Source organism: Pelmatolapia mariae, linkage group LG17 (assembly GCF_036321145.2).
Source record: "Pelmatolapia mariae isolate MD_Pm_ZW linkage group LG17, Pm_UMD_F_2, whole genome shotgun sequence".
NCBI classification, from domain to species: Eukaryota; Metazoa; Chordata; class Actinopteri; order Cichliformes; family Cichlidae; genus Pelmatolapia; species Pelmatolapia mariae.
The window spans coordinates 4,674,305-4,687,500 of NC_086242.1; the positions used below are offsets into that span (position 1 = coordinate 4,674,305).

The window sequence follows — 13,196 nt, forward strand, 5'->3', positions numbered from 1 at the left end:
GCACCTGCTGAAAAACTGTTTCTAAATCCAAGTCCACGTTTTGAGGGTAAAATAATGACTGTAGAGCAAAAACTGTGGACAAAGCAGCTTCTTACTGAAACAGCCAACATTTCATCCCATTGACACCCATTATAAACTCTGAAACTGGTGGGGAGGGGGGGGGGAAGCAATAAACTTAAACTGGAACTGAAGAAAAACTATAAAAGATACTGAAAAGATAAATCCAAGCTGAATAGTTCAAAGTCTGGGCTTAGTTTTAAAGTTTAAAAGGTGTCTGTAGGTGAATGTGTGGAAGTAGAGTTGGAATAGGAGTAAGTTGAATGAGGATTTGAAAAGTCTCCATATTGACATACATGATAGATTTTTGTTGAATACAAACCTTCAGAATTATAGTTCACGGGTGTAATGATACGAATTCACCACTAGATGGCAACGTGGCCAAGTTACATTTTGTGCCCTATAACGTCATCTAATTATTACACACAGACAGAAGAGGCCAGGTTTATATTAAGTGGAAGTTTAAAATCGTTTCACGTCGCCTTTTTTAGGGTTTCAAGGACTGCGGGCCATGCATATATTCTGGAGTTTTTAGCGATATGTCACGATAAAGTCAGTTTCACTGAGCTGACAGTCGACACAAGTGTGTTATTATTATTACTTTTATTATTGCTGGTGTGTGAGGTTGCCCCCTGCCTGGATTGGTACGGCTCTCCTGGGGGGAGGAGCTTGGTTACGTCCAGGGCAATCACACGCCAGGCGGATCCCGGCTCCTCCACACTCACACGGTGCACTCCACCCGGGCCGGAGGAAGCGACGATGCCTCCCAGGAGGTGACCTCGGCTGAATCCTTAGCCACATTTCCCTGAACATGGAATCCAAATCTATTCATATAGAATAGATTGAGCCTTTAAAATGGGGTTTATTTCCAAGCCGGCGACGAGGTGAGGCGAAAGCGGCGGCCGCGGTGGAAGCCCAAGATAGAAAGCGCTTTATTGAGAGGAGCAGGGAGGGAGGGAGGGAGGGAGAGAGACCGCGACGCTCTCCCGTCTAAGAGGATAAAGGGAAAAGAAAAAAAAGCGAAACTGAGCTATATTTAAGCGGGCTGTTTCGGGCCAGCCTCCCGTGCCACCATGAGCAGCAGCAGCGGGCCGGATGAGAGCTCGGTGCGCGTCGCCCTGAGGTAAGGATGCAGACGCCTCTCATGAGATGCTCTCGTGTTACACCTGCTTGGGACCGTGCACATGTTACTCCTGCTTTTATTTTGACTGGGTTCTCCTAAAACAACAATACTCCTTTACTAAATCTGCTTTTATTTTGAAGCTGACAGGAGCTGCTGCAGATTCTTTGCATGGTGTGCAAAGCAAATATAGCTCTCGATTACATGAGCTGCTCTTGTTAATACCTGCATGCTTTGTACTGGATTTATGAATGAGGATCTTATATGTGTCTGAGGGATTAGGCCTTCCGCTTCTTCCCTTGAAGACTGCACCTGTAGTAAGAGTGAGCCACACGATTTCAAAGGATGCACTCACTTCTCATAAATGCAGGTGCATTTGAGCCCCTTGCAGCCACTCATTGTGATATTTCGCCTTGCTTTTGTGCGTTACTCCGTGTGTGTGTGCGCGCATTCGCTGTATCATGCTGCTCTGACCCTTGTCCCTGAGGCCAGTCCAATCCTGTCACTTACACTGCACACACACTGAGATAGCCGCCATCTGGTCACAATACAACAAATCAATAAAGACACCAGTATAATGTTGGAAGCCACTTGCATGGGAATGTGTGTCTGTGTGTGTGTGTGTGTGTGTGTGTGTGTGTGTGTGTGTGTGTGTGTGTGTGTGTGTGTTTGGATTAAAAACCTGAACTGTCATGTGATCTCATTGGAGGAGAGAGGACAAAAAGCTCCCGTCCCTCTCACGTTTCTCCTCGTCCCTCTCGCTCCTTGTTGTGCATTCAGACTTTGACCCAGAACTCTTGTTTACTGAGCCAGCTCAGTTTACAAGCTCTCTCTCTCTTCTTCATGGATAATAAATAATCTGTCTATCTGTCTGTACACCCCCACCCCACCTCACCCCCCAATCACATGCTCTGCTGCTCTCTTTAATAATAAGATTCAATTCATATTGGAACATTGCATTTGTCTGGCTTCCTGTCTTAGCTTAATGTGAACACACAAAACAGCCTGTTTGATGTGTGGCAAATAAAGATCTGCATGTTTTTGTCCTACCTGCTTTTGTATCTTGTTAGAAAGGTCAGGTGCAGTAATTATTTAAAGCGCCTTTGTTGTGTTTGTTGGTCTGTTGTCCTATTGAAGGTCAGACAAAAAGGCTTTTCATTGGTTTAGGTTTTCATCTATAAGTTTGTTCATGATTTCTTTGATTTTCTTTATTTCTTTGACGTAAGTAACCTCTATTCTCACGAAGAATGCTTTGGGCACACATATTTATGTCTCTTATGTATTTGGTTAGATGAATTTAGAGGGATATTTGATTTTTCTCAGTGTAAGTACATAAATACAACTTTAGTTAAGTTCAAAACTAGACTAAATTGCACTTGGGGGGGATCTTAGTATTTTGAGTCTGAATTGCAAGTGTAAGAAGAGCGACAGGCTATTTTGATGAACTTATAAAAGACCTAATACAAAACTGAGCTTAAACATGACGTTTTATGTTGGCCTAATATTTTTACTTAAACCATAAGTCTGATGACCATATGGCACAGATGTCGAACTCGAGGCCTTGAGGGCCGGAGTCCTGCGCGTTTTAGATGTGTCCTTGATTCAACACAGCTGATTTCAATGGCTAAATGACCTCCTCGACATGTCTTGAAGTTCTCCAGAAGCCTGGTAATGAACTAATCATTTGATTCAGGTGTGTTGACCCAGGTTGATATCTAAAACCTGCAGGACACTGGCCCTCGAGGCCTGGAGTTCGACACCCCTGCCATCCTGCCATATGGGTTATGAAAGTGGCTACTTTTCATGAATTACAACCCAGCCCTTTAGTTAGAATCAGCTCCGTGGAACATTTTAGAGTCTTTCAGCTTATTATTTTTGGTTTACTGTGTTCTTACAGCTGTTTTTTCCTTCTTGGCACTGTTGCCTTTCACAGCAGTTGGGTAATTTAATTTAGAAGCTCGTTTCCATCAGTGAAAAAAGTATTTTTGTTTTTCGTAAGTCAAACCTTTATATTATTATTTTAAAGTTTTGAGTTCGGTATATGAAAATTTCAGCTTACCAACTCAAACTTAGGAGAAAATTTGAAATTGAAAATAGAGTTTAAACAACTTGACATTTTCAGTTACTAAGTTGAAATTTTGAGATAATAACTCAAAGTTTTTACTGGCAAGATCATTTAATCACAAACCTTTAGATAACATAGTGTAATCTTCACTTTCCTGCAGTACCAACAGGGGGAGACAAGGTATAAGAAGGCATAAGGTACATTCCAACGTCGTTCTATGCCTGAAACGATTAAGCTAGGCGGCTAATGTGTATTTACATGTAAACGTGTTAGTAATGTCTCTTTAAATGCTGTCCCACGATTATTTTTGTTGGTTCGCAATAAAATATCTCCCTCTGCTGGCACCGCAAGTCGCTGCAACTTCTGCATCTGTATCCATTACACGGTGTCTATTGTCAACACGTTCTCACTCCCAAAGCGTAACATTTTACGCTAGGTGACAATCGTCAGTATATTACGCTTCCGGGAACCCATCATGTTCCTATATTATGAGATCGGAAAAATGAGGAAACATGAGAACCGTTTGGAATCAATCTATACATGTACGTTCATTTTACTTAAATCGCTTTGGAAAACTATCTAACGTCATTAAAGTTGTGGTTAACGATAACAATAAGGTTATGGTTAGGGCTGGAATACAGGGCTGGAGCGTGTATTACTGCGGGAGCATCATTCTACTGGATTTCATCCATAACCTGGCGCGACAGATGACCTTCCGCGTTCCTCAGGAACGCTGTGAGACTTGACAAATCGTCGGTATATTACGCCTCGGGAGTGGGCTGGGAATGGGCTGCTATTGTACACTTTAGCATTATACTGGGTTGCAAATGTTTAACTAATCCTCGGCCTCCTTTAGTAGTAATGATAACAATAATAATTGTAGTCTGTTTGTTGCTTTAGAAGCCAGACTCAGTTAATTGGAGATCTGGCTCGGCACCCTTGAAATTCCTGCAGCTACTTTACAATATAAACTGCTTTGAAGGGACTGTTGTGATTTGGCAATGTAGAAATTGTAAGAATTATTTATTTTTGGGCAGCCAGAGTAATTATTGAATGTTAGAATTCAAAAACGTACAGTGCAGCAGTTGAACTGAGCTCTTAGTAGGCAGATGTACAAATTTACTGTACTTTTCCCAAGAATGAAAATCCACTGTTAATGCTAAACATAACTCTCAGCAAGTCGCTCAGCCTTGTGCTTCTTTAACTAATCGTGTTATTGTCACGTGGCTGCCTCACACCTAGCTGTTAAAACAACATGAAGACGAGACAGAAGAAACAAAAACTCCAAATTAAAAAAGCTTTGAATTTCCTGTGATAACAAATACAAATTGTCATTATAAAGCCTGCATACTTTTCTTAAGTTGTCACAGCTGTTTCTTTTTTTTTTTGTGTTGCTGATTAATACGAAACCTTTAGAAAATGTCCCATCTTTGATTAATTTTCACAGACAGTCACTTACAGGTCACACCTGAACGGCTCATTTCACGTCTTTGAACATTCAACCACAGCTTCGCGTTGATGTTTTCAGCTCATTAATCGCCGTGGCAACATTCTAATTATTTTGAAATGTTACGCTTGTGGTGAACTGTGATTCTTACCTCTGAAACATTTTGACTGCCAGCTTTCTCCCAGCTCCTGTAACAGTTTAGTTAGCTTCATCTGTGTGTCTCCAGTAATCAGCTAGCAGGTTGCCAACCTCTACCTGCCTCAGCCTGCGTTGCCAATGCTGTCTGTTAGCGAGCGCCTAATCCCCCGTCCCATAAGGTCCAATGTGATGAAATGCACTTTTGTCATCTCTTCTTTTTTTCTTTTCTTTTTTTTTGAGTGGTAACAGAAAAGAACAAGAAAGAAAGACATCTGGAGATCTAACAGAAGGACAGCATTACAGGGTGTTGTTATGTCTCCTTGATTTATTACTGGAAAGATGATGTAACATAAAATTCAATTTGTTCTTTAAAAGAGAATGTGCTTTCTTGATGGATCTTAAGACGTGTTTGCTGTTCTTTCCTTTGTGGTTTTAAAAAATGTTTTCCACACCTGACAGCATACAGATGGGGCACTTCAGTGGTACAATGTTGGGGGATTTAGCAAACACAAAGTGTTTACTGGCCTATCCCCATGTGTAAGATCTATCTTCTTATATAACAGCCCATCTGTGTGTGCATGTTTGGGCACAGTAGTGTAAATACTTTTTTCACCCATAGCACAAAAAATCATGCAAAACCTTAATGATTTATCTGAGAAATAATTGATGTTACAAAGTCAGCCCGAAGGAGCCGGCCAAAAGATCTAATTAGATTGTCGATATCCTCGAGGTGCAGCTTTAAAAATTCAAAGCCTACAGGCAGAAGTGGTGAGCAGTGAGGTTTCAGGTTTCGTAGTCACTTTGGAATCCACAGCAGATAGCTTTTCCTCATTAATTAGATGGGCTTGAGTGAATACTTTAAAATAATCTACTTATTTTGAATGCACCAAGAAGCTATAAAAACTTAGGGAGCAGCTAATGAGCCAACAGTTTGGACAAAACACAGCCATAACCTTAAAACTTCTAACAGGTAACGTGAGTAACTTTAACCTTCTCGTTACAATGCAATGCTCTACTAGGAAACCTTTGGTCCTGAGTGTTATTTTTGAACATACCACACCTGAACATCATTGCAGATCAACCTAATCAGAGAGTCAGTACCTGATGGCGGTGGCCTGCCCCAGCAGGACTGTAAAAGCACTGCATTTTTGGCAGTAATGGGGGTAAACTGAAACATAGTGCACCCACACATGCTTAAATAAATTAACAAATAATACATGCCTTATTACAGTAAATAAGCAACAGTCAGCTGCCTCTCCAGGCTTTACAGTTTCCCTGTCAGTGGACTCCAACTTTAACTTCCAAAAGCAGCAGCATCCTGCAGCTCCATTGATTTTGGTAAAGCAGCACATAAACCAGTTCTAAAGAAGAAGGGACTACCATAGCCAGCTGTAGTCCATCTGCAGTGGATCTGGAGTCCATCCCACCATGGGAGGAGAGACTTTCTGGGGATTGACCGCAAATGGACTGTTCATTGATGGAAAATTAAAAAAATCTAACTGCAGTCATAAATAAAGTCTGTGTGTGGGAAACAGTGCGACATCACCCACCACCCCGAAGAAACTGCTCAGAAATAAGAGTAAAATGTGTTAAGATGAGCTTCTATAATTTTATATCCCAATCTGATAGCGCATCATTAGAATGCACTGAAACAAGCCACATCCAGTGGCTTTAACCCACCTAAAGGAATGGATCAGAGCTGCTTTGGTGGATGAGCAGGACCTTTTTAATATTTGGTGGGTGATGTTAATGTTGTTGCTGATGATTGCATATGTAATGTCCATTTAACCCAGTAGAAATGCCAAACGTATCCTTTAAAACAGTGCATCTTGTCCATGAGTTGGTTACTTACTTGGTTACAAAAATGTAGCCATGTTATCAAAATCTAATTTATATTAAATGAGTTAATGAAGGATAGGCAAGGATAAGCGGAAGCGAATGGATGGATGGAGTTAATGTTAGTGCAAAGATGATTTAAGACCAATACTCGGTCATCGGGCTAGATTAGATCGCCACAAATATTCTCTTTCAGTCACTGACCTTCCTCGTAGCAGCCATTATGACCTGGAGTAGGAGACAAACACAGGTGTGACTAATCACATTAATAAAGGCTCAGTGCTCAGGTGGAACAGGACCCCCATTAATGTGAATCATAACACCTGCGTCCATCATGGCAGTAGGGTTTCTGTGAAAAAGATCTAGTATAGAAATTCCTCATGGTTTTTACTCTACGCCGTAGTCAGGTGGCGTGTGCTCTGACTGTACTCAACATAGACAGGACATTGAAAAAACTTAGGTACCAAATAAAGTTTCTATGTTATAACAACAATAAAAACAAGTATTGTTAGAAACCAGCCCCCAGCTGCTTTTTCCAGATTGTCTGACGCCTACTGGCTCCTCCTCTTTGACCTTTGTGGATTATGTTTGAGGGCAAAGGCCCGTGCGTCTGCTGCGGTGAACCAAAACCTCCCTGTGTGTGTGTGTGTGTGTGTGTGTGTGTGTGTGTGCCTCCTCTGACCGGCGACCATCCAAGCGTATTCACGATAAATATTCATGAATCAACTCAAGTGAACTGAGACACAAAGAGAAGCATGCTGCAAGCCATCTGCCAGCTTCTGTCATGTGATCATGTTGTTACTGATATTCAATAAGTTCTGCCTAAATAGCGCAGAGGTTAGTTCAGTATAGATTTTTCCTAATATTAGTATTTATTTGTTTGCTGCAGCTTCATTTCAAAACTTTCCTGCTTGTTTCATGCTTGCTGCGTTTGTGTTGCCTTCTTGAATTTCCGCGTGACTCCCACATGTGCCATTATGGGCCGAACTGTCCTTGTCAAAAAGGAATGTTTTTATTAAGCTGGTATCAGTGCTGGAGGCCAGTGTGTGTGTGTGTGTGTGTGTGTGCTGATATGCCCTCTCTGGCTGCCTCTCAAGGTGATAACCACCATCCTCTTCCACCTTTCCCTCTTTCCTGCCCGGCGATCTTTGACCCAGGAAGCTGTCAGAACTTTCATCCGTGACCCCGTCGCATTTTTCCTTTGGCAGCCTGTGTGGACTCATGTTAGCTGTTACCATGGCAACCTTGGGTCCTTTCACGTGTAGGGGTGTGCAGCAATGCCCCTGTGACTGAACTGCCACGGATCTAAGGGCAGCTTGAGGGAGGGAAACTAAAAGCCTGAGTCAGCAGAATGCCCTCTTTTTTTCTTCTTTCCTACTCGGTCTTTTCTGACCTCCCCCCCCCCCCCTCCCCCACCCCCACCACCATTGTCTGGTGTTGTTTCCACACCAGATTCCAGAGAAAAGAATGATTAAAGGTGGGCTTCATACAATACTTCTTTATCGGCTTCTGTAGAACACCAAGTGCAAAATTACACGAATGCATCGTTCACTGAGAAAAAATGGAAATTCCCAAGATCTTTTTTCTCTTTTGTCTGAGGTGGGGGAAAACTGTGGAGCACATATCCTCTTGCAAAGCATACTAGAGATGCATGTTTCTTACTGTACTGCGATAAATTATCAGCTTGATCCTTTGACAGTGATAATCTATTTTAAACAAGATATTAAAACAGAGAAAGGCAAACAAATGTTTACCCTGACCATGCCAAATGGGAGGGTTAAGAGCTTTACAAACATTCACGACCAGAAGGACAGAACGGCATTTGTACAAAAGTTATGACCTCATTTTGGTGTTTTGATGACAAAGAAGGACAGTATATCCGTCCAAAATCTCTCAAAGGGTTGACTTTGAGTTAAAATTTCACCCCTGCAAAGGCCGTGCAATTCACATCATTTTCGTACACTTTGAGCAATTCTGTGATCCTGTGTATGGGGGTACTACTACCTTGGAAAAGTCTATCCTCATCAGGATAGAAATGTTTTATTGAACTCTTTGTACTGACCATAATCTGTAAAGGTAGTAGACCCAAACTGTGCCAAAAAAGCTCCTGGATGGATGGCTGGATAGATGTCCTTCTGGTGTATGGTATTCTTGTAGTTACATGTAACTGCACCTTCAATTTTAATGCTTTACAGCAGTTTCAAAAGATGTTTAAATTCAACCCAAATTATCGGCTTTAACTTGGAGGGTTTTTTGGATGTAACCTGTCCATTTCATCTGTGCATACGTCCCACATTTTAACAATGAATTTCTTGTACAGATGAATCTCTCGACTGACTCTTTGACTCTCTCAGCACACTGAAGAGAGTGACCCAATGAATTGGCTGTAGATCTCAAGACGAGCTGCTAGACAATAGAGGCTGTTACTAAAAATGCAGCCGTGCTGTGTTGTGGTGAGTTAAAGCAGTAGCTGCTCGTTGTGGCTGGAGGGTTCGCTCTGTACTTAGGATCTAGTTTCTCTCCTTGTGTCATTTCTGTACCTCCTTGTTCTTCCCTTTGCCCAAGGCTACTAGGAACATATTACACAAGCTAGTCCACACACACGCACACGCACACACACACACGCACGCACTCAAAAATAAGGGAAAAACACAACTTGTGCACCTGCTGGCTTAAAGAGGCATATAGTGTGCGTGTTATATAAGGTAGTCATTATGCTGTACTTGAAGGTGTTCTTGATGCTTACTTACTTACTTACTTACTTACTTACTTACAAAACCGTAGCTAACTAAAGACATATAGTTAGGCTTTTATTCTTTTACCAGGTGGACACTTTTTACATTTGTACATGTGCTATGTTTGACAGTGTTACATTGACTTTGGGTAATTTTCCCAGTTCGGTTTAACTATTCCTAATAAGATGATTAGACTCTACTAGCATTAAATTAGAACGTATTTTTTATGTCATAAAGTAAATTTGGACCTGGGATATGTCAGTTGATGAATAGCTCATTTGTAATACTTTTGTATTTTAAAGAATAGACTATTTTTTTTCCCACTGTTCAACATTTCAGGTTTTTATTTCAAAATTTTGGAGTTACTGTCTGAGTTATTTTGAGTTACATACCTCATAATTTTGACTTCCTAAGTGTCTCGAAATTGCTAGCACTGGCTAGCCGGCTTGGTTAGCAAAGTGCATTCATAATTCATTGTTATCAGTCTTGGGTTTGACCCTCAAAAAAAGTAATGTATTACACAATACTTGCTACGTTTTTGAAAAATGATGCCTTAAGTTACCTCATTAAACTCTAACGAAACTATCTCGTTATAGTAGTCATTACAATACTTTTTCATTTCTCTGTAAAATGACCTGAAATGCATTGCTACATAATTACCAGTCAACAGTGTAAACCTGAGGCTTCATAGCAACACAAATCCCTAATGAGAACACACGGTCTTTCTTGTAGTTTTTAGATATGACCACAAAATTGGCAACACAAAGTAGTCACCACAGTGATTCTATTGCAGAATATACAGGTGGAAATGGAGACAATAGCGAAGATCAGGCTCTGGCGGCGCTGGTTTCAGCGTGCACTCAGCTACAATATCACCCTGGGTTCTTGGCTCTGTATTAGCATGCTGCCTACCTGCAGATGTTTACATAAAGCCAAAGCTGTGTTAGAAGAATAATGCAGTTGTTTTTATCCTGGCCACAGATTACACTTTACCATCACACTTTTGTCCTTTCATGCAGTGAAAATAACAATATTACAAAAAATACAATATTGTGTGAGACGCTAATAAAACTTTTAACATAACACATTGTTTACTTATCATTTACATACAATGGAACGCCCATCTGTTAATCTGTTGACACCGCCTTAAAGTTATGCACAGCTTAAACAGGTGAGTTATATAAAAATTCACCTGCTATCTAACTGTCATAAAAGGGGAACTTAGCAAGAGAAATTCGAGTTGTCTCAAGTGGCCATGTGAGGAACTGCAGTTTTGCCAGTTCATGGTAGCTGGATGTTTCTGCCCTGAAGGTTGCTACTTGTATATGATCAGTGTCTGTCTGATTATAATAATCTGTAACTAATAACAAGTCAAACAAATATAAAATTTCTGGTAATTGGTTATACTAATTTTGAGTTAGCACTGCTCATACAAACATACCAAATAACTCCAAGTGTTTCAGGATCTAAAAATATATGACTGTGATGATGTGACTGTGACTGTGCTGGTTTCACTGTGAAATGTGGAGAAAAGAGTCATGTCTGCTGCCCTTTGGCTCAGATGTGCCTTTCTGTTTTTGCTGAATCACTCGGTGCACTCAGCTGTAAGTGGTGCTTAAGGCTAAAAATAAATCACACAGGATTAAATTAAGTAGGAATCAGATGTCGAGGTTTACTGTTAATGTTGATTTGTTAGTGATGATGCACAGAGACTGGCTCTAGGGGATTGAATTGATTTTCTGATTGGCAGGAGTACTGATGTCAGTTTTTGACTGGCTGTGTTTTAGGAAGGATGAGATAAGCAGCATGGTGGTCATGGTGTGACTCACCTCCTTTTTATTAGTATGTCATCGTTTCTTGTTGATTCCTTTTATCAGTCACAATAACAGTATATCAGATTTCCTTTTGATACAACTTTAAGCCTCCACACTTCTCCACAGGTCTCAGTCAGTCTATAGTCAGGCTATATATATGAAGCCTGGGTTTTTGTGTGTGTTTGAGGAGTTCACTGTTTCTCAGGCTTTGATCATAATCGCAGTAATGAGAGTGAGAGCAGGAGCCTAGCAGGACTTGTCACATGGAGAGAGGCTGACAAATCCCCCCTGTGTGTGTGTGTGCGTGTGTGTTTGTTTGAATAGGTATGTGTGCATATAGGGGTAGTGTGTCTGCCTTTCTCCTCTTCATCTCTTTAATGGTTCAGTGAACGCTGTCTCGGCCGCTAAACTCCCCTCATCAGTCAGTGACAGGCTGTGGCTTCTCTTATTGAACTGTGCTAAAAAGCTGCTCAGTTTCTGTCCATATCTTTAGTCATGTACGTCTTGATCTGCATAGTGATTTGATGAGTGAATTAGTAATGGATGTTACTATTTTTCAGCACATGCTTTTTTAATGTGTCTGATAGCAGTATACCTGAAGTTACGATAGCCACAAAGTGCAACTTTGAACAATAGCTTCGTTTGAAAGCACCTTCTGGTGACTACACGGATGTTTTCAGGACTTTAGCAGAGTATGCTAGCACAGCTAGCATTTAGCTGTAGAGTAACTCGTAGGTGAAACTGGTCAATGGTAGTTTGCAATGGAGCATGCCCACATGTCTGCAAACACTTGCTAGCTGCTATCTAAGCGGTAGTAAAACGTTTTGCAATACAAACCAGAAACTGAGGGTATTTACTTTGAAAGTAAAATTTGTGCTAACATTTTTCAAAAGAAGAAACGTTTACTTTGAAGACAAATGGTCTCCATTTCCAGTTTGTGTCTCAGTTTTTACTGCTCAGAGGGTAGCTGGCAAGTGTTTGCAGACAAGTCGGCGTGTTCCATGTGAACTACGTCTGCTAGCGAACAGTGCAATCACAAGGATGTATTTGCAAAGAAATATTTTCCTTCACTGGTTGCCAGATAGTCACTGTGTGACTGGGGCCTTAGTCTACATTCACACTGCACGCGAAAGCGCATCAAATTCGACTTTTTTGACCCTATGCGACCCATATCCAATCATGGTATGACAGTGTGAACAGCACAAATCCGATATTTTCAAATCCGATCTGGGTCACTTTCGTATGTGGTACTGAATCCGATACATATCTGATGTTTTAGAAAGCGACTGCTGTTTGAATGGTCATGTTGCATTAAATCCGTCTTTTACGTCACTGACACAAGACGGACACCAATTATCAGCGCCGGAGAAGCGCCCGATAAGACATCGTGAACGCTTCCTGGTCATCCCGTGTAGATGTCAGTGAAACTGTTGGGAAGACAACGTTGGAGAAACGTGAACATTTTATTTGTACTGTATTATCTGCAGATTCTGACAGAAATCTGCAACTATCCTTTGAAGCACTGCTCCTCTCAAAACAGCAATAAGGATAATTATTAGGCCATATGTAAATAACAAAATAACTTTATAACTTAAAGCAAAATTGGGAAACGTAAAATCCGAAACAAGTCTTTATATTAACGGCCATCAGTCAAACAATATTGTTTGGTCTGGGTCTAAACTAGGGCTGCCACGATTAGTCGACTAGTCACGATTACGTCGACTATCAAAATCGTCGACGACTGATTTAATAGTCGACGCGTCGTTTGAAGCTTTGTAAGATCACAAAAGACGCAGGAATAAGTAGTAGGATTTAAGAGTGTAATAACGGACTGAAACAGAAGATGGCAGCACTGCATGTACAAGGATGCCAGCTGCCGTTAAACCCCGAAGAAGAAGAAGTAGCTCTGTCCCAGAATTCATAGCGCAGGGCAGCTCAGTTTCCAACAATGGCGGCAGCTAGTTAGTTTTAATATTACTCTTAT

At 41.1% G+C, this 13,196-nt stretch overlaps 1 protein-coding gene across 6 annotated transcripts in view; it reads left to right on the forward strand.

Annotated features, from left to right (window-relative positions):
- The first annotated feature begins 763 nt into the window (after positions 1 to 763).
- The window catches only part of LOC134615976 (kinesin-like protein KIF21A), a 45,514-nt gene continuing 33,081 nt past the window's right edge, over positions 764 to 13,196 (forward strand). For all 6 annotated transcript variants that reach the window (XM_063460691.1, XM_063460692.1, XM_063460693.1 and 3 more), the window contains exon 1: positions 764 to 1,180. In XM_063460691.1, coding sequence (XP_063316761.1) covers positions 1,131 to 1,180 — 50 coding nt within the window. In that variant the 5' untranslated portion in view covers positions 764 to 1,130. The remainder of the gene's footprint in view (positions 1,181 to 13,196) is intronic.